The sequence below is a fragment of the Colias croceus genome, chromosome 27, assembly GCF_905220415.1.
Source record: "Colias croceus chromosome 27, ilColCroc2.1".
In the NCBI taxonomy this organism is placed as follows: domain Eukaryota; kingdom Metazoa; phylum Arthropoda; class Insecta; order Lepidoptera; family Pieridae; genus Colias; species Colias croceus.
Window position 1 is genome coordinate 6294741 of NC_059563.1, and position 21309 is coordinate 6316049.

The 21309-nt window shown below is 32.4% G+C and overlaps 1 protein-coding gene across 1 annotated transcript in view; it reads right to left on the minus strand.

Moving 5' to 3' along the window:
- The window catches only part of LOC123703730 (nephrin), a 187580-nt gene that overhangs the window by 74831 nt on the left and 91440 nt on the right, over positions 1-21309 (minus strand). Inside the window, exon 5 of the mRNA XM_045651828.1 lies at positions 6476-6634. Within this exon, the coding sequence (XP_045507784.1) occupies positions 6476-6634 (159 nt within the window). The remainder of the gene's footprint in view (positions 1-6475; positions 6635-21309) is intronic.

The window sequence follows — 21309 nt, forward strand, 5'->3', positions numbered from 1 at the left end:
CGGAAAATATCCAGGAAGTGCGTGAAAATATCCGGGAAATTCCCGGAAAATGCGTGGAAATATCCGAAAAATGCGTGGAAATATCCGGAAAATGCGTGGAAATCTCCGGAAAATTCACGGAAAATATCCAGGAAGTGCGTGAAAATATCCGGGAAATACGTGGAAAATATCCGGAAAATGCGTGGAAATATCCGGAAAATTCCCGGAAAATATCCGGGAAATACCCGGAAAATTCGGGAAAATATCCGGAAAATGCGTGGAAATCTCCGGAAAATTCACGGAAAATATCCAGGAAGTGCGTGAAAATATCCGGGAAATACGTGGAAAATATCCGGAAAATGCGTGGAAATATCCGGAAAATTCCCGGAAAATATCCGGGAAATGCGTGGAAATCTCCGGAAAATTCACGGAAAATATCCAGGAAGTGCGTGAAAATATCCGGGAAATACGTGGAAAATATCCGGAAAATGCGTGGAAATATCCGGAAAATTCCCGGAAAATATCCGGGAAATACCCGGAAAATGCGGGAAAATATCCGGAAAATGCGTGGAAATCTCCGGAAAATTCACGGAAAATATCCAGGAAGTGCGTGAAAATATCCGGGAAATTCCCGGAAAATGCGTGGAAATATCCGAAAAATGCGTGGAAATATCCGAAAAATGCGTGGAAATCTCCGGAAAATGCGTGGAAATCTCCGGAAATTTCACGGAAAATATCCAGGAAGTGCGTGAAAATATCCGGGAAATACCCGGGAAATTCCCGGAAAATGCGTGGAAATATCCGAAAAATGCGTGGAAATATCCGGAAAATGCGTGGAAATCTCCGGAAAATTCACGGAAAATATCCAGGAAGTGCGTGAAAATATCCGGAAAATGCGTGGAAATATCCGGAAAATTCCCGGAAAATGCGTGAAAATATCCGGAAAATATCCGGGAAATACCCGGGAAATACCCGGAAAATTCCCGGAAAATTCCCGGAAAATGCGGGAAAATATCCGGAAAATGCGTGGAAATATCCGGAAAATTCCCGGAAAATGCGTGAAAATATCCGGAAAAATGCGTGGCAATATCCGAAAAATGCGTGGAAATATCCGGAAAATGCGTGGAAATATCCGGAAAATGCGTGTAAATATCCGGAAAATTCCCGGAAAATATCCGGGAAATACCTGGAAAATATCTGGAAAATGCCTGGAAAATCCCAGGGAAATGCCTGGAAATTTCCCGGAAAATTCGTGAAATCGCCGGAAAAGCCTGGAAAATCACCGGAAAATATCCGGGAAATGTGTGGAAATATCCGGAAAATGTGTGGAAATACCCGGAAAATATCCGGGAAATGCGTGAAAATGTCCGGAAAATGCCTGGAAAATTCCCGGAAAATGCGTGAAAATATCCGGAAAAAATCTTTGATTTGATGGTTCTCAAATATTTATTACTAACTGAATTTTTTTTTTTGTTCAATCTCAAGATAATTACCTAAATTATTCGAAAAAATATTTGTCCTACAAAATCTATGGTTTGTTCAAAGAGTCCCCCTTTCCAAAGTGTATCGATAACGAGGTCATCATAAATGATTACTAACAAGCTGATTTTTTTGTTTTCACTTAGTTAATGTTTATATTTAATTCAACAGACATATTGTCCTACAAATTGCGTAATAAATATTTGAGAACCATCAAATCAAAAAATTGTATCCTTGTTATCTCTGTTAGCTACCACAATCGAGAGTTTCGTACACGAAATTATTCGGTGTCTCATCAAAATAAAGCTACAAACGGAAAATCAGCTTGATAGTAGTCACTTGCAAAAATGGGCGATGTATCCTGAACTAGAAGCAATTAAAACAATAAATCGAAATCCCTCGAGTTTGCAGTCATCATTCATGTCAAACACAAGCATCTCAAGGAATGATTATATTGGTTTTATTTATTACTAGATGTGCCTCGCGGTTTTACCTACATTGCTCCGCTCCTGTTGATCTTAGCGTGATGATATATAGCCTATAGCCTTCCTTGATAAATGGTCTATCTAACACCGAAATAATTTTTCCAATCGCGTAGGTAGTTCCTGAGATTAGCGCGTTCAAACAAAAAAAAAAAAATCTTCAGCTTTATAATATTATAGTATATAGAGACTATAGATAATAAAACAGGAATCTCATTACCACAACATAAAAATATAAAATTTCGGTATCTACTTAATGCGAAAAGAGTTTTATCAACAAAATCGTATCCCGTGTATAAGTGGAATTCTGAAAAAGGGCTGACGATAAAATGGCATAAAGGGTAATGTCGATAAATCATATCGTCATGCACGCTTTGCTGATTTTCGTATATTACATGTCGATATTCGTTAGATGCATAACTAGTTCTGCTGATTTAGAGTACTGGATGTGGTTGGCTTAGTGATGTGTTTGTAAATAATTTATTGATAATTATGAGGAAAAAATTTGATCGTTTAAGTTAAGCAAGCAGTTAAGTTATTTAACTGAAACATTCAAATCCTACTAATATTATTAATGCGAAAGTTTGTGAGGATGTGTGTGTGTGTTTGTTACTCTTTCACGCAAATACTAATGAACCGATTACAATGAAATTTAGCACACATATAGAGGGTAACTTGGATTAACACATAGGATAGGTTCTATCCCGGAAATCTTACGGGAACGGGAATGCGGTTTTTTCTTTGAAAACGCGGGCGAAGCCGCGGGCGGAAAGCTAGTATCTTTATAAGCTGCATTTTGTTATGATCTTATAAATCAAATATTATTAACGTTAGTTTTATAAAGGTTTGTTGAAAAGATCTTATTGTTAACGATTCTAGTATACGATGAGAAACCTAGTTTAAGCTATATACAATTTTCTTACTACTTGAATAGCTGATAACAGCTTCAGGGCTTAATTATAACTTAAATAGCTTTGTGTAATACACACAAATGAACAGAAAGCGCACAGTAAAATGTAAATCTTCATTCATTTCATCATTTGCTTTATTATAAAACCTTAACATCCTTAATAGTTTACCTTCTAAAAGATAAAAATTTATATTATATAAGATAATTATGGCCTGTGCCCTCATAGGAGGCCCGTGTCCCAGTAGGAATGTATACGGGCTTATGATGATAATCTAGGTTTTAAAAATAAAGATATGTATAATATATGCACCATCTAGTTCTATACATCCGCAAACCGTTACTATTTTAATGCCATAAATGACTTTGACGCGACCCTTCAAACGCTTCCCTTATCCAGGATAGGCTTTATTTCGATATTTTAGTGAAATATTTTCATAAATTGCTTGAATCGTGTTTTTATAGAGAAATTTTTTATATAAATAGCGAAGATTGTTATTTGTTCTACAGCACATACTAGCTTTCCGCCTGCGGCTTCGCCTGCGTTTTCAAAGAAAAACCCGCATAGTTCCCGTTCCCGTGGGATTTCCTGGATAAAACCTAGCCTATGTTGCTCAGTGAAGATGCAGCTTTCTAATGGTGAAAGAATTTTTGAAATCGGTCCAGTAGTTAATGCGTGAAAACCATACATACATACAAACCTTTCCTCTTTATAATATTAGTATAGACTAGCTTTTCGCTCGTGTAGTGTAAGAAAATTTTCACGGGTATGAGATGTTTTACCGCGTAAAAAGAAGCCTAATATGTCACTCCAGTTATCCCTAACTAAAAATAATTATTTCATAAAAACGATTTGTTTCGACAAGAACAACGTAAAAGGAATCACATTTTCGCATTTATTAGTAAAGATGATTAACATAAATTTATTAAAAAATATGAGGTTTAAAATTTTACTGGTTGCTAGAATACGACTTTGTTTAAAGAAATTGACAATAAGGTAGCTTCTGCAGGATTACTTAACGTATGTACTTATAGATTTTTTTTATTATATTGCTATTTTCTTTTCCAATCACGTAGTTTAGCTTCACACTTTTACCTGTATATATTTTTGCTCACAACATTCTATTTTAACAGCAAGCTATGGAAAAAGTTACGAAGTGGGACACTCGAGATCTTTGTTGTACTTTTGTGGCCGTGACCGGACCGAAAATACGTGACAGGGCTGTCGCTAGCGAGAAAATACGACAGTGACAACCCTGAGTGATATTTTATTGATTGTTGTTTTGAGATTTTTTTTAAAGAAAAAAATATCGATCGGGATTTGATTGGGCGTCTTTCGAAAAGGTCAAAAATATCTCATTTTTAAATCATTTGAATATCTACTATAAAACTAATATCAAATTGTTTGATTTATGAATTTGGAAATGGTTAAATTTCAAACGAAAAAGTGAGAATTATGGAAATAAAAACAAAACTAACAAATCTTTAATAATAAATTTTCCAACAAAACTTAAGCAAAAAAGTATTATATGCTTTTTCTAGCCATAATCTACGAAAACACTTAACTTCAACGCTTTGCAAATTACTTTTGACCCTAATGACAAACAAACTCTACAATTCATTCCACTCTTACAAACAGAATAGGTACGCAGAAAATATCAATTTTTGGTATTTGTCCATTTTGCCCATTTGAGCATTTCAAGCTGGAAAATCGATAAACTAACCACAACACTATAAACGTCACATTGTCTACACTACACGCACTTAATACACTTGCAAAATTAATACATCGACAATACTAGTGTTGTTCGATATCGATAGCGCGTCGATTGTTTACAAATTGAAATTGAAAACTTGTTTAATTAATGACAGAACCAATTAGTGATGGGAAGCCAATTATCGACAAAATTGTTATCATGCTGTTACTTATGGATGAGGCTGGCGGTTTTGAGTTTATCCAGAATGGGATTTGAAATTACAGTGTTTAATTTTAATAAATGAATTTTGGTATTTCCAAGCAATGAGGTTGTGGGTTCGATTCCTGGTAGACACAAAAATTTCGCCACAAACGATTGATTTATTAATTAAAATAAATTGAAAATATACTAATTATAGTAACTATTGAATAAATGCATAGATTTGAATGCTTTTTATATTTATGTTTTAAAATTCGACTCTTCGAGAGTTTAAAATTTTAATATGTAATCATTTATGCTAAATTAAGCTTCTATCAACATCGACTGCATAGACGATGTTTTAATCCCGTTAAAATAAAATTAACAAAAACATATACTGTAGGTATAAGTAGATTTTCCCTGGACGCATTATCTCAATAATTTGTTTATATTTTTCATTCAAAAGTACACTAAGGGCCGATTTTTCAACGCTTGGATAAAACTTATTTGTCGAATAATGTATAAAACTACCATTTTAAAAACGTATTCTAATTGCCCGTATTTGACAGTTTACGTGACATTTGAATATTATCGTGTAATACTTTATTGGACGGATAAGTTTTATCCAAGCATTGAAAAATCAGCCCTAAAACGAAACAATAGTTTGTTTATCATTAGTGGCTATACACTGCAGGACAATAAGCTCTGATTTGACAGTACAGCTAATAGACGAATCAACCACATTGTTCCATAAATTACAGTGCAAATCATTTTGTCATTTTTGTATTAATTATTACCCTTGTAGTTTGTAAATTGATCGATTGGGAAGAAAATTCAATGATCCTGTTTCATAATTACTTTATTCATGTCTAATCTAATTATATTCACAACCTGAAAAAACGAAATTTAAAAATAGAGCTCGCCATCTTAAAAATGTATATATAAGAACTTCTGTACCTCCTATATTCATGGCTTATAAGTTACTAGTGGTCCGCCCCGGCTTCGTCCGTGGTACATATTTCGCAATAAAAGGTAGCCTATGTCCTTTCTCGGGTATCAAAATATCTCCACACCAAATTTCATGCAAATTGGTTCAGTAGCTTAGGCGTGATTGAGTAACAGACAGACAGACAGAGTTACTTTCGCATTTATAATATTAGTATGGATAACATACTATTCTATGATACATATTTTTCCCTAATTTTACAACAATTTTCATCGATGCCTCCAATCGACGTGTGAAATTTTAATTTCTTACTAGATATCTTTATTAATTACTACTTTAATGCGAAACTGTGTCTGTTTGTGTTTCTATTACGTCAAAACGGTGCAATTTTATTTCCAGACAGAGACATTGTCATCTTTTTGCGATAAAACATCTCATTTCCACGAAAATATATTTCGCATGCGAAGCTGCGAGCAACAGCATATTATATGTATAAATGAAAAAGTCGTGTTATTTACACACTTATAACTCACTAGCTTTCCGCCTGCGGCTTCGCCTGCGTTTTCAAAGAAAAACCCGCGTAGTTCCCGTTCCCGTGGGACTTCCTGGATAAAACCTAGCCTATGTAATATATGTATAATACATACATACATAATTACAAACCTTTCCTCTTTATAATATTAGTACCTATAGAAGAACGGCTGAACGGCTGAACGGCTGAACGGATTTTTTGCTTTGTTGGATTTGTCATTTCTTCAATTACAATAATAACTTAAAAAATACATACCTCTATCCCCCTTCATCTCCTGATTGCCTCTATACCATACAATCTTAGCAGCTGGCTTCGCATTCTGTACTTGACACTCCAGGACCACATCCTCCCCCTCTTTTACCTCCAGTTTCGAGTTGTGCGGGTGGTTCACGATCTCCACTGAATTTGGGGGTGCTGGAACAAAAATATATCGTTAATAAAGTACATGGAAAAACGATTGAAGTATGGAACATGGGGAAAAACTTTGATATAGGTACCTATAAATGTTAAAAAAATCCAAGATCATGTAAGATAGTAAAATAACTATAATACTACATTTAATTGCATCATACCAAAACGAACGAACGAACGAAACTACGAAGTTGATAATTGAAGTATGTAGATCAAAAAAATGGATATTGACAGTGACAAAGCCGTAAGAGCAGTTTTGTTTATTAAACTAAGATTAAACTGAAGTAATTTTTGTCATTAAACCAAAATAAATTAATTGCATAGTATGCAATTAATTTATTTTGGTTGGAATTGGGTAAGGAATTGTGATGACCATTTGTTTATAAACAAACGGTCATCACAATTCCTTAAATTTCACTATAATCTTAGCACTAATACTAACGATTGCAAACATTTGTAGAAATCATACAAAGTTTTCATTTGGATTTAAATTTTGTTTTCAAATAATTCCCTTGCCACTTAAAACTAAACATTACTACTCAAGTAATGAAGTTTTAAATTCGGTAAGCAGTCTTCATTGGCCCCAAGACTCTTATATTAAAAACTATAATAAACACAAAGTTATCTTTTAAATATAATTCATTGTTTTTATAAAAAAAACCTAAAATGTGATTCCTTGTATGTATTTCTCGTCAAAGCAAATTGATTTTTTGAAATAACTAGCTGTGCGCTGCGGTTTTACCCGTAGTGCTACGCTCCTATTGGTCTTAGCGTGATTATATATAGCCTATAAGCCTTCATCGATAAATGGACCATCTAACAGTGAAATATTTTTTCAAATCGGATGTGTGGTTCCTGAGATTAGCGCATTCAAGCATCCAAACTTTTCAACCCAAAAAACAGCTCTAGAATATTAACATAGAAGTATTGATAAGTACAGTGAATACAAAATTATCTTTTAAAGAGTTTTCATTGTTTTTTATAAAAATTAAGTCCAATTTGGTCTATTCCCGCGCAAATTTTTCACCAAAATGTAATCCGACATGAAATGATTTAACGGAATTAATATTCGCTTTCCGCCAAAATTTAAATTTATGAGTTTAGAATGAAATATTAATATTAATAAGGAATTTGTCAAATTTTTTTATCTTGACAACCGTGGCGGTAAATTTTACGGTTTTATGTGGATTTCTATTTTCTTTGTTTTTTTTTTCAGGAAAAAAAATAATTTAAATTGGAACGATTAGGTATATTATTTACTCCCTGCACTCGGATATAGCCTATAGCCTTCCTCGACAAATGGGCTATCGAGAAAAAACAGTACCTAACCTGTTTTGAGAACGATTTTATTATTATGAAGTGAAACTTCTTTAGGCGCGCTGAAAGTAAAAGTGGGCGAAAAGCTATTCTCTGATAGCTGTAGTAGATATTGACATAAATATAGTCTATAATATATAAATAGAGAATAAGTTTGTCACACAAAACAGCACTTCAATCAAAACTAAACCGCATTTTACACAATTTCAAGTAATATAATATCGATTTCATAATGCAGCTTGTAACCGATCTAACCGCAAGATCGGCCGTGGGAGTACTCTTAGTTGTTATGATTTAAACCGCATCTTTAGAAGATCGTTTTACTAATTATAAATATTTTATTTTTATAACTAGCTGCGCTCCGTTCCTCCCGCTAGTGTTGGTCTTAGCGTGATGATGTAAGATAGCCTTCCTCGATAAATGGGCTATGGGCTATCTAACACATTTCAACAATAGGTAAATTAGATCATAAAGACGAGAAAGAATCGAACATTCACCATATCTAGGACCTCTCTAGCCTCGGCCTGTCTTAGAACTTTAATATTTTCAAATATTTATAAATTGCTTTTAAAGCTTAGTCTTATTATGCCTAAATAGATAATATAATATGATACAAAATTTAAAGTTATCGATATAATATAACATTAGGTCCCTACATTTTCATTGCTTCATTGCAAAAGACAAACTTTCGCATTTATAATAATAGTATAAACATTCGTAATTAAATATCTTGCGCATATTGCAAAATTCTATAGGATATCGAAAACAAACTCCCGTTTCGCAAAATTAATACCAGAATCATTGTTTATCAGCGGTTGTTACGTAATTAATGAACAAACATACGAAATTAATAACTTCCTTATACGCGTACGTCACGATTCACGACACACCCATGTGACTATGTGAGCAAACATTATCAAATGAGTTAGCGCCTTTGTGTAGATTTGTTACTACGATAATGAGTTATTAATATAAAATTATATTAAGTTTTGTATGTTCGTATTGGAATATATTTAAATTGAGATTGCAAAAGCTTAAAAAAATTCAAGGTCACAATTCATAGCAATACCGTCACGTCATGGAGTAAGGCGACGATTTTAGTATATTTGAATATTGCCAAATAAGTTTCACTTCTGACACGTGCCCGCTGGTTCGTCTATAAGGAAATCAACGCGGCAGAAATAGGTACCTACTACAAAAAATTTAAAACATCCCAAATTGATAACGCTACTCCCGAAACGTGGTGCAAACTTTGATGAACTAAACAAAATGGATTGATGGAGCCGTAGAATTGATACTAAATTTAAAAACAACACCTTACATAATAATTATTTAGATTTCATTCATACAATTCTTGTGTGTAACCAAAATCTCTTGACAATTAGTGTGAACAAAACCAGATTTATAACAATGTAAATGTGGTACAAGTGAAAGGAATTAGCGTTAGTTTCAATATTGTTTTAATATTGAAAATATAGCTTATCTATATATGGGATTAAAGTTTAAAATTGGTTAATGATTCTTATAAATAAATACCATTGTTAATTATTTTATACTAACAACGATACTTTGTCTGCATTCAGAGGAAAAAGATTTCCTCCTTTTTTTGCAGTTTTCATTACTGCTTCGCTCCTAGCAGTCGTATTGTGGTAACATCACGCTAATAATATATAAGATATATATATAAGATAAGCTTTCACGGATAAAAAGTAACAAAAACAACAATAATTTACCAATTTATTGTCGTCGTCGTAAAATCGTCAGTTTTATAGTATTAATGTATAATAATAAATCGCTTCCGCTCCTGACTCGACACCACAGAAACAGGATATTGCTGTCTAGCGGACGGTTCTGCTCCCCTGACTCTATACAAAGGTGGGAAACTCCGCTTTGTTGTGGCCAGTGGTTGACAACCCTCGGCGAGTTATATTTTTTATACTTTTTTCTCAATTTTTAATACACTATCTTCGTTTTGTTGAGATTTTTACGTCATTAATTTGAAATGCTCGCTGTTTGTTCCTGTTTTGCTAGTGTATTATTATGAATAAGTTTTGTAGAGCTGGGTTTTTGTTGGTGTTTTTGCTTGTTTATGTGTATTGCTTAAGTAGGTACTTTATCTTTTTCTATAGAATATTTAGCCTGATTATTTTGGTTGTTTATGTATACAGCTTAAATAGGTTTCAATCTTTAACAATAGTATATTCAGCCTGATTATTCAATATACTTCACAATAGGCATTTATTTAAATTATTAGAGCACTTTAAAGCACTTCTTCAAGCGTAGAGTGAACAGGTACCTTCTAGGGAAGCGCGTTCCATCTTAGACCGCATCTCAGCTTAACATCAGGCGAGATTGTGGTCAAGCGCTTCCCTATTACCAATAAAATTAAAAAAAAAAAAAAAAAAACGTTAGCACGATTAACAAACGAATCTTGCAACCAAGATTGATAAAACATATCAGCTGAATCCATTTAAGGGCCGATTTTTCAATGCTTTCAATTTATCCGTCCAATAAAGTATTACACGAACATTTTAAAATGTCACCTGTAAACTGTCAAATACGGACTATTAGAATACATATTTGAAAAGGTAGTTTAATACGTTATTCGATGAATAAGTTTTAACCAAGGATTGAAAAATCAGCCCTAATAGTAATATAAAAATTATCTATTGAATAAGATAGAAATTTCATCCATCATATAAAAAGGTCGATGAATCAATCTTTTTACCTTTCCTGGAACGAAAAAACAGAAAAAATTATATTTTAACATAAAGAGCGTACTTTGCATGACTCCAAAAACCCTCAAGTCCTTAGCAGGTTATTATTACTTTACGTTCACGCGTTCACTCGTTTTGGGGTTCCGTATGAACAATCTAAAAAAAATTAACCTATAGAACTTATTTATATCGAGGTTTTTGCTATAGAATTTTGGTGAATGAGTAGTTAGAACGTTATCAGTTAAAATAAATAATGCGAGGCGAGGAAGTTAAAAATTAACGTTTGTTTTATTTTTTTTAGCATTAAAAAATGAGACTGCTAAAGTTGTTCTAATAAAAAAAATCACAACCGTTCCAGCAATTTCCTGTAATTACACATCTACATATGAATACACTTAACTATTTATAATTTATACTCTCTGCATGTAATACGTGATCAAGAATTAATTAACCAAATTTATAAATAGACATGAAAGGAAATCGTTTAACAATTAAATATATTAACCTACTATGCCAATTTTCTTTGACGTCACGATGCGGGTGTATTTAATTTATATATTTTATCTTCACTTTATATCACAGGATTATTTTGTGTACAGTATATTATTGTAGCTTAATCCTACTAATATTATAAATGGATGTATGGATGTTTGTTACTCTTACACGTCAAAACTACTGAACCGATTACAATGAAATTTAGCACACATATAGAGGGTAACTTGGATTAACACATAGGATAGTTTTTATCCCGGAAATCCCACGGGAACGGGAAGTATGCGGGGTTTCCTTTGCAAACGCGGGCGAAGCCGCGGGCGGAAATCTAGTATGTAATATGTACTTTCTTTACTTCTCTTCACAAAATGTCGCGATGAAATTAGTAGCAAATAAATCCGATCGGTGGTAAATGGTAAAACTATGTTATGCTGATTCAAAAGTGCTTTTAGAACTTTAAACTGTTTCAATAAAGTTTTATTTATTTATTTTAGACGAAGTGTATTTGAATAAATAAATGTTTGAGTTTGCGCTAAGTTATTGTATTTATATTCTTTGAAGGTCGGCAAAGAATCATGTAGCTAGTTTATAGGTAGCCAGTTGGGTTGCTTGCTTTGCCATATAAAAATCTACGGAACCCGCATTCACAGCCGACACACGCTTACCAGACCTCAAGTATTGGCTCACTCGAGCGTTCAATCCGTTGAAAAGAATTTCCTTACAAACGGAAATTGCCTGAAAAATGAAAGCCCGAAGCTCCCTTGAATTTTCGGACACGAAGAGTAATTCTTGTTTATTTATTACTCGAAATGAATTATTGCGACGTTTATTTTGCGGTTTAAATTTAGGTTTTAGTGGTATCTTTGCAGTGTTGAAAGTGTAGGGCTTTATTGATTAGACTTTGTCTATCTAGCTTATATCAAAGTGTTGTTAGTGGACAATAGAATCTCGACATATTTCTATTTCTTTTCATATTTAAACCATCGTGCACAGAATCAATACGTTTACATGTTTTAGCCACTCATTTTTTTACAACTAGAAATATATATAGATGTGTGTTTGATTCTCTTTCACACGAAAACCACTCAACGTATTTATATGATACTTTTCAGTAATGTAGCTTATGTACCAGAATAACTCATGCACTACAGAAATACTTTATTTATATAATACCTATCGAACTATCTAGATTAATTTAAGATCAATTAGCACAAATCCACACGTACCGACCCGATCTAAAACACTCGAAGAAATAAAAACTTTGTAAGAAACACAGCGCCTTTTTAATTAGGCTTTATCTCCCTTCGACAGGGTGGGAGTTGGAAAAGTCAATAATTACCTTTGCTCACGGTCAAAGGATGGGTAGCAGACATTGATAAGCGGAAGCGGGAGCGATAAGCGAATAACTCAAATATTTGTTTAACTAGACTTTTAGAAGCGGTTTTTAATCGCCAAAGTATAATAAATTTACCAGGGTCAGGAACAGTTTTTACAGGGAAGGACCGATAAAAATATCTATAGTTGCTTACTTTAAAACTGTTCGTAGAATGTATCAACCAGTCAGACCAGATTACATTTTTAGAACTTATTTCAACTCATCTCAACTAATAAATCCAATAAATTATAAGAGACAAGTTTCTAATCCGAATATATTTAATTAATTGGCGACAACGAGCAAACATCCGCGCTCAGTGGCGTGTTACTAAGGAAAGGCTTATGTCCAATAGTAGACAACTATAAGCTGATGATTTATTTATTTGTCAACATACAAAACAGACACCATTACATGATTACAGATATAAAAATATACAACATAGATAGCCGAGTGTTGTTTTAATTACAAGTTGCTTCGGCTTATTACCGGACAATAAAAAAAATAGACATTTTATTACATACAATTTACGATTCTTCCTTAATAGCATAATTATGATGAAAATATGTATATAGGTATGTTAGTTACATGAAAATAATAAAATGAATTCAAATCGTTCAATAAGTGTTTCAAAAATATCTACCAACAAAATCGCTCCGCTAACCGCTCCGCTTATCACAGCATCCCGACCCTTAAGCACTACTTCTAATTGCATCGGCACTGCTCAATCGAATTAGTACACGCTTTGTACATTTCAAGACACTGTGATATTTCACGCTATTATATTAATAATGTTCATTTGTAGAGTGGTTCCAATTACGAGGTATTTTAGATTGTTTGACTAGGAAATTGAAAAAATGTGTTTGAATGTTAAATGTTAATGTAATTTTACTTTAAATAAGCATACATTTTAATGTTCTAAAGGTAACAGAGAGAAATAATAGCAATAATGTATCATTAAGGGCCGATTTTTCAATCCTTGGTTAAAACTTATCCGTCCAATAAAATATTATACGATAATATTAAAATGTCACTTGTATACTGTCAAATACAGGTAGGTAATCAGAATACATTTTTGAAATGGTAGTTTAATACGTTATTCAACGAATAAGTTTTAACCAATGATTGAAAAGTCAGCCCTAAATACGATAATTACTAAAGAAAAAGCGATGGATGTGTCCTATTAAAATATATAAAATCTGATAAAGTAAGATCTATCTTGATGTCATGAAAGTTATTTAATTCCGAAAAATAACTTTGAATATAACTTAAATTCAAAAATACTATACATTAAAAAAAAAACACAAAACAACCTTCAAACATTCTTCGAGCCACAGAAAACTTGCGAAGTATGCTAACCAAACAAAGTTCGAGAAACGCCGCGGGGCGAGGCTAGTTAGCTCTTGGAAGTTCACAAGAAAATGTTAGCCAACTAAATGTATTGGCACTGCTAATAAACGGGTAACAAGTTTTATTTAACTTTATGTGTATTTATTTTTTATTGTATTTTTTTACTAGTTGTGTTGAGTAGACTCGGACTCAGACTCTAAAAATACATCCAATATGTTATTGTAATGTACCTACTAACCTATTCCCGATTAAAAATAGAGCGTTCGACGAGCACACGTGTCAGAAGAGAAACTTCTTTGGCAAGATTCAAATTTAGCAAAAACGTCGCCTTCCATGACGTGACGGTATTGCCATGACGGGACCTTGAAATTTTAATCTCAAAGCGCCTTTAGAAGATTCTCTTCAAAAATTACATTTATCGAGGAAGGCAAAGGAGTAAAGACCAATAGGAACAGAGCAATGCGGGTAAACCGCGAGGCACAGCTAGTATAAATTATAAAACACATATGAATGAACACGAATCTAAACGAAACCACCGGTTTTTAAATCAACAGACACACAAACATTATTATTATCACTACATAGTATACCTAAAAAAAAGTCGCTTTCTCTGTCCCTATGTCCCTTTGTATGCTTAAATCTTTCAAACTAAGGTTTTTTTAATAAATAGAGTGATTCAAGAGGAAGGTTTTAGTATATAATTAGGTTCAAGACAAAGCTGGCGAAGCCGCGGGCGGTAAGCTAGTAAGAATTAAATGATAATTTTCAGTATAAACTTAGATAACCGTGTTTTATTTATTTTCGGTACTTTAGTAATTAATAAGCTTTTGAAAATATAATATTTACTTTAAAAGTTAATTTTTATCTCGATCCTTCACGCGGCGCCTTTACATTTAGTTCAAATAGTGTTTGTGTTGACAAGTAGTATCTACTTTGGTTAAGTTCCAAACTCTTAAAGTAAATTTAGTTTAACTACAAAGGAAATAGACCGTTAAATAAATGTGTCTCTTTAAATTAGAACCAATGTTTCTAAGTATACGGAATTTCAAACATAATGCTACTAGATTTCCGTCCGCGGCTTCGCCCGCGTTTTCAAAGAAAAACCCCGCATATTTCCAGCTCTTGTGGGATTTCTGGGATAAAAAGCTTATGTTTTATTCTGAGTCTATTGCTATAGACTACAGACCAAATTTCATTGTAATCGGTTCAGTAGTTTTAACGTGAAAGAATAACAAACATCCATCCATACAAAGTTTCGCGTTTATAATATTAGTAGGGTTTTAGTTCAAAGGCTAGAAACTTTGTAATCACTTTCTGTAACCTAAACTAAAACTAATCTACGTCAAATACATATTATATCACCGTCTATAAACTATTATCTCAAAGCATAAAAATAGTTCCATTTAAAACCACTTAAAACGTCACTCCAAAATATTAACCCCAATCCCAAAGAACAAGAGCAGTATATGCAAAAAAAGCAGATAAAACACATCTAGGCCATACGACACAAACAATTTACTTCGAACCGAATAAAAGCTTATTTTCGAAGACATAACCGTATCGTGTTAACGTCTCAGTATTGCCAAGTCGCCAGATTGGACGGCAGCACAAGTTTATTTTAGAAAATATTACACTAAAAAATACTATTAAATTCTCTTTGTCTGGGCGCGTAATTTTCTGGCTTCTCAAATGCGTTTATCCAATGGATAGCTGTTACCGTAAATTTTAGAAGATACATTTGATGATAACCAATTTCAATAGAATGTTAAGTTAGTTAAGTTAATTCAGTTACAAGATCTAAAAGTATATCAATGGCTTTAGTACAAACAAATCTATCATTAAAATGCAAAAAATTAAAGTGCCTTGTTCTCGGGACAGTTGACATCACTCACATCATACATCAAAATTTCGAATCATTTAACTATTCTATTTTTAACAAGTAACCTGATTAATATTTACTCTACCAAAACAATACATATTTTACTCCGTTAATAATTAATCAAATTGAGATCTTAAACTTCCTCGTATCTTCATCAAGTCGTAAACAAATAATAAAAATCAACACCTGGCCTAGCAAGAAGCATCGATCCTCCAAAGGTCTTCATAATGTAACTTACGACATCCCAGTCTCTGCCAAAATACAAGATATTCATCACAAAACATAGTACACTTGGCAAGGAACGATGTATTGTTTAATTTTTAGTTTTATCCACGGATTTGGCTCGGGCTGTATATCGATTTTGTGATTTCTCAAATATAATGTTGGGATTATCTGGAAATTTCGCTTGTACGGACAATTTTAAGTACGAATTTAATGTTTGATTTAGATTGGTATTTCTGGATTTAATATTTTCAAGTCGTATGATAGCGGAATATTGAATCATGAAATATGGCAATATTATGGCCACGCTATGATGAAAGTGATAATAGATTTAAAAATATGTATATGTATATACGATACATTAATTTTGACGAATAGGTTTCATATAGATTTCTATAAAAGTGTAAAGTTTATATAAAAAATTGCCTAGTCTAGAGTTTGTACCAATAAGTACAAATATTATTATGTATATGTATTGGTCGCCATATTGGTTTACGTATGATGTGACATCTGTTTAATATTACAAAGATAAGATAATATTTAGTGTGAATTATTTACTCAAAAACTAGGTACTTTACCAATTATAAAAAGTCCTTCAACCGTCGACAAATTATTTATTTCTAAGTGACATAGGAGATAGCATACTAGGTGTGCCGCGCGGATTCACGCGTGTCGCGTACGAACCCACTAAAAAAAAATAATTCTAGATCTCATGTGTTATTTGTCAGTACGTTTCTAATATAGGACTATGTGAATACTTTTCAATAGGTACTTATATAATACATATTATCTCTCGTTGAAGTCGTTGAAAAATTACGCTGATTGCCACATAATATAGAACCTTATCCACCAATATTTACCATCGATTTTCTATTTGCTCGTCACGTTTGGTCTCCCGGGTGCCGTCCGCTAACTCAATCATGATAGAAAAAGTTTCAAATAGAGCACTGGATGTGCCCTTTTTATTTATTTCAATGTCTTTTTTTTTCAATTTAGCTTGTATGAAATATAAGGCTGTCTTTACTTAATGATCTAAGATATTAAGAAAGAAAAATATTGAAAATACGCTGCCTCTGTTTCTTTTGTACAAAGATAGATTTGTGACGGAAAAAGATACACACAGATAATGTGTATTTTTAACCGACTTTTAATAAAGGAGGTTCTCAATTCAGCCGCTAGACTTCTATTTCTTGTTAAAAATATAATTTATAAGGATTCGGTAATCGCAAGCTGCTAATGGTCGTACCTAATAGCATTCGCATATATTTTAACACTTGAAGTATACCTACTTTCATACATCATTTTGTTATTTTAGCTATCTCTTAATAATACAAACCCATCTAGAAGTAGAAACTGAGAAATTTATAATAAGACTTTTTATGTAGTTAATTTTTGATAAGATCACCTTCTGTATTAAATTTTATATCTTCTTTACGTTAAGGTACATTAAGTGTAATTATTACCATTTCTTAATGATTTTGTCCTTAAAAATAACGAAATAATCCAGTATCCATACATCAATGTCAATGTATTCAGAGTTATTGATCGACATGGCTACGTAGATAGAATTGTATACACTTTGTAGTTATTTACTTGTTACTAGCTTTCCGCCCGCGGCTTCGTCTGCTTTGTATATAAGTATTATTTAGCAAAAACTTCCCTTTAACGGTCAGAACTGGACAAAATTTAAATACAAAGGATACACCCAGTGTTTTAAAGTAAATAAATAAAAAAACATCAAAATTGTTTCACACAGTCTGAATTTTTGAGGTCACAAACTAAAATCTTATTGAAACTAAATTTATCCTACTTTTTTAAACATACCTTTCAAACTATATTGATAGAGTTTATCTATACTTACTAATAGATTAACCTACTGGAACAATTTCAACAATTCTTTCACCGTTGGCTTTGTACGTGATCCCGGAGTTCTGTAGGTAATATAATATGTAGATACTATGATGTAAACCTGTGCGGATCGCTAGTATATAATAGAAATATAAGATTTTTATGTAGAAACTGCTTTCCGAATCGGTAATGCCAAAACTATGTTATGACGATTCAAAAGTTCTTCTAGATGAAGTCTAATAGAATAAATAAATGCTTGACTTTGAAAAAAGCATTTACAGTAAAAATTAATTCCCATATAAATGCTTAGCCATTATCAATTGAGCTAGTATCTTATAATCCGCATTGGTCTATATTTGGCGGGAGTCCAGACGCATTGTTTGCAATACATGCCGCCATCTTGTGACGTCACTTCTTTGTGTTTTAACGGTTATAAAACTGGGTTTATTGTGATTTAAATGGCTGGTTAAATAAGATGGTAAGATGTGTGATGATGTGTGTGAATCAATATTGGTCCAGCAGTATTTGCGTAATTTTGTATCATTCATACAAACTTTATTTTATAACACTATTGATATAAAGAAGGATATTATTGGGATTAGTCTGGCCGATTACATTTTTTAGCTGATTCAGTTCTAAGGATACGAAGATCCAAACATACAAACATTAAAAGTTGTGGTATTAAACTTGTCATAATATCGGTTTTATAATAATAAATTGCGCTATAAAGCAGTTGAATTTATTTATAAAACCGCTTTCCACTAAATATCAATGTTTTAGCAAATAACGTGTTTAGTGGCCAATTTGACGAAATTAAACTATTAACACTTACAAAATAAACCGGGTAGGTAAATTAATTTTAATAATTTGTTCATTACTGCGGCTATTCTAACTATGTAGGACAAGTTATAGAACCAAGCGATTATGTATTTAACCGAATTCAAAAAATGGTGTTCAATTTTTTTTTATTGATGCTTAATGTCTTTTAGCTGCATAATTCTACAACAAATTAGCATTTGATAATAAGCATTAATTTTAGAAGAAGAGGATCAAATTTTTTTTTTTTAATATTAGGTATCATTCTTAATAATAAGACTAAGTAGTAATCGTTTACAAACGTAAATAACTTAAACTTTAAAAAGTTTAATTTCAATGAAAATCGCTGCAGTAATTTTATGCGTATAAAAGGATGCACTTATAACGATGAGATCTTGTCAATGATCTTGGAAATGTTACAGTAGCAAACATAACGTTGTACTTATAACAACTTTTAAAATATTTACGCAAAAAAATCACTAAACATATAAAAACCCCTTTCATATACATCATACAAAATACCGTCCAAGCGAAATTCATTAATAATGTGTTTAATCTTTCGATCGAACCCGCGACCCTAAGCCAAAATACATTTTTCAACACAATCGAGGCTTGATAAATTCTAACATCAATTGTAGCCATGTGGTGTCATATTGCCAGATGGTATTATTTTAGATAAATTATCGAACGAACGAAGATTTTACTTTGAAATTTCGTTTTATTATGGTTAAAACAATGTAACTATTAAAAAAGGGCGAGTGTGCCGAGCACGTGTCAGGAGTGAAACTTCTTTGGCAAGATTCAAAGATACCAAAATCGTCGCCTTACTTCATGACGAGACGGTATTGTCATGACGCGACCTTGAAATTTTACTCTCAATGCTCCTAAAGAAGTTCCACTTCATGAAATAACTGTATTTTTTCACCTTTGAATTCAAGACCGCTTTAAAAAATGTCTCTTAATATTTTTAAATAGCCTATGAATTTTTGTCCGTGTTTTGCGGGTAAAACCAAGCGTCAAATCTAGTACGTAATCAAGTAGCAAATAAGCGTTATTATTATAAAGTTCAAATTACTTTCAAAATCGATTAATACCAAAATACTTGGTTACTATGTTGGTTACTGATACGCATTTTATAATTTCCGCCATTTATAAACAACCCATCGCAGATTTTGAAGTTTTAATTAAATGTCAATTAATGGAAGAATGTTTGTATGATCCAAATAGGTACGAAAACAGACAAAAGTTAATTATTGCGTCAAATGTCTTTGTAATTTTCGAAATTTCTTCCTGTGAAGTTTTGCATAGCAGAAGAAAATAACCTCCTTTTTAGGAGCATTGAGAGTAAATTTGCAAGGTCACGTCATGGCAATACCGTCACGTCATGGAGTAAGGCGACGATTTAGTGGTATTTAATAAATATCAAAGTTTCAATCTTGCCAAAGAAGTTTCCCTTCTGACATGTTTGCTTAATGCTTAACGCTCTTTTTTGGCATAATTACACAGACAGACTCCCATTTCCAATTTAAGTATGGATGTAATACCGTAAAGTTTGAAATAATTAGAAATGCCAAGCTTTGATATAAAATGAGGAAGTATTTAATTGTGGGAAATTCTTGTTTCGCGTTTAATTATAAAACAAATTAAAAGTTAAAAATAACGTATTAATTAACTTTGATTTTTGCTTATTAAGACTAAGATATTTAAAGTATTATGTCTTATAGAAGAAAAGAAAAGAAATTATAAACCGACTTTATTCAAAACTAGCTGTGTCGCGCGGTTTTACCCGCATTGCTCGGCTCGTATTGATCTTAGCGCGCGTGATGACTTATTATAGTCTTCCTTTATAAATGGACTAATCTAACAGTGAAATTATTTTTCTAATCGGGCAAGAGAGCAACAGCTCTCCCGAGATAAGCCCATTCAAACAAACGAACCAATACTTTTTTGTTAGCTAATATTAGTATAGATAAGATTTTATATTAATTAAAGCTTATAAAGGTTATTCAGGATTCGAATTTAAAACCTCTCGATCCTAAAAACCTTTTATTAAATAACAATAGGTAATATGAGATGACCAAGTCTAGAATTCTAAGTGCTTTGTGATAACGAGTGTCATACCTATGTTAAAATGAACTATTTATAAAGGAATTTCGATTTATTCATATCCTAAGTTTCAAAGACATAGAGCAAAATATACAGGTATTATATTATAACAAATAAATACTTTGAGGACATAAGGAGGACATAATGACGTTATAATTATGTTATATTAGAAATAAATGGTATTTTAAATCAGTTAAAAAACTTGATACTTTCACATGTTATGTATTTAAGGCCCAATGATTCATAATTAGTGTAATAAATAAAACCTTTAAGAATGAAAAATTATTATGATAAAAATATACGAAATAAATCACTATTTTAAATCTTTGAGTACGATTTTTTCGGGTTTAAATCCACCTTCTAAGTCTCGATTTTGAACCAAATCATTTAAACAAACATTTCTAGTATTACTAATGACACAACGTCAATATAAACGTAACAATAAAACCGTAGGGCCGATAATTAAAAAGCGGGAACATTAAGCATTAAGCAATTAAAAATAAAAGGGACGCTGAATAAAGGCAGCAATTAGTGAGATCGTGCCAAATGTCGCATCGCT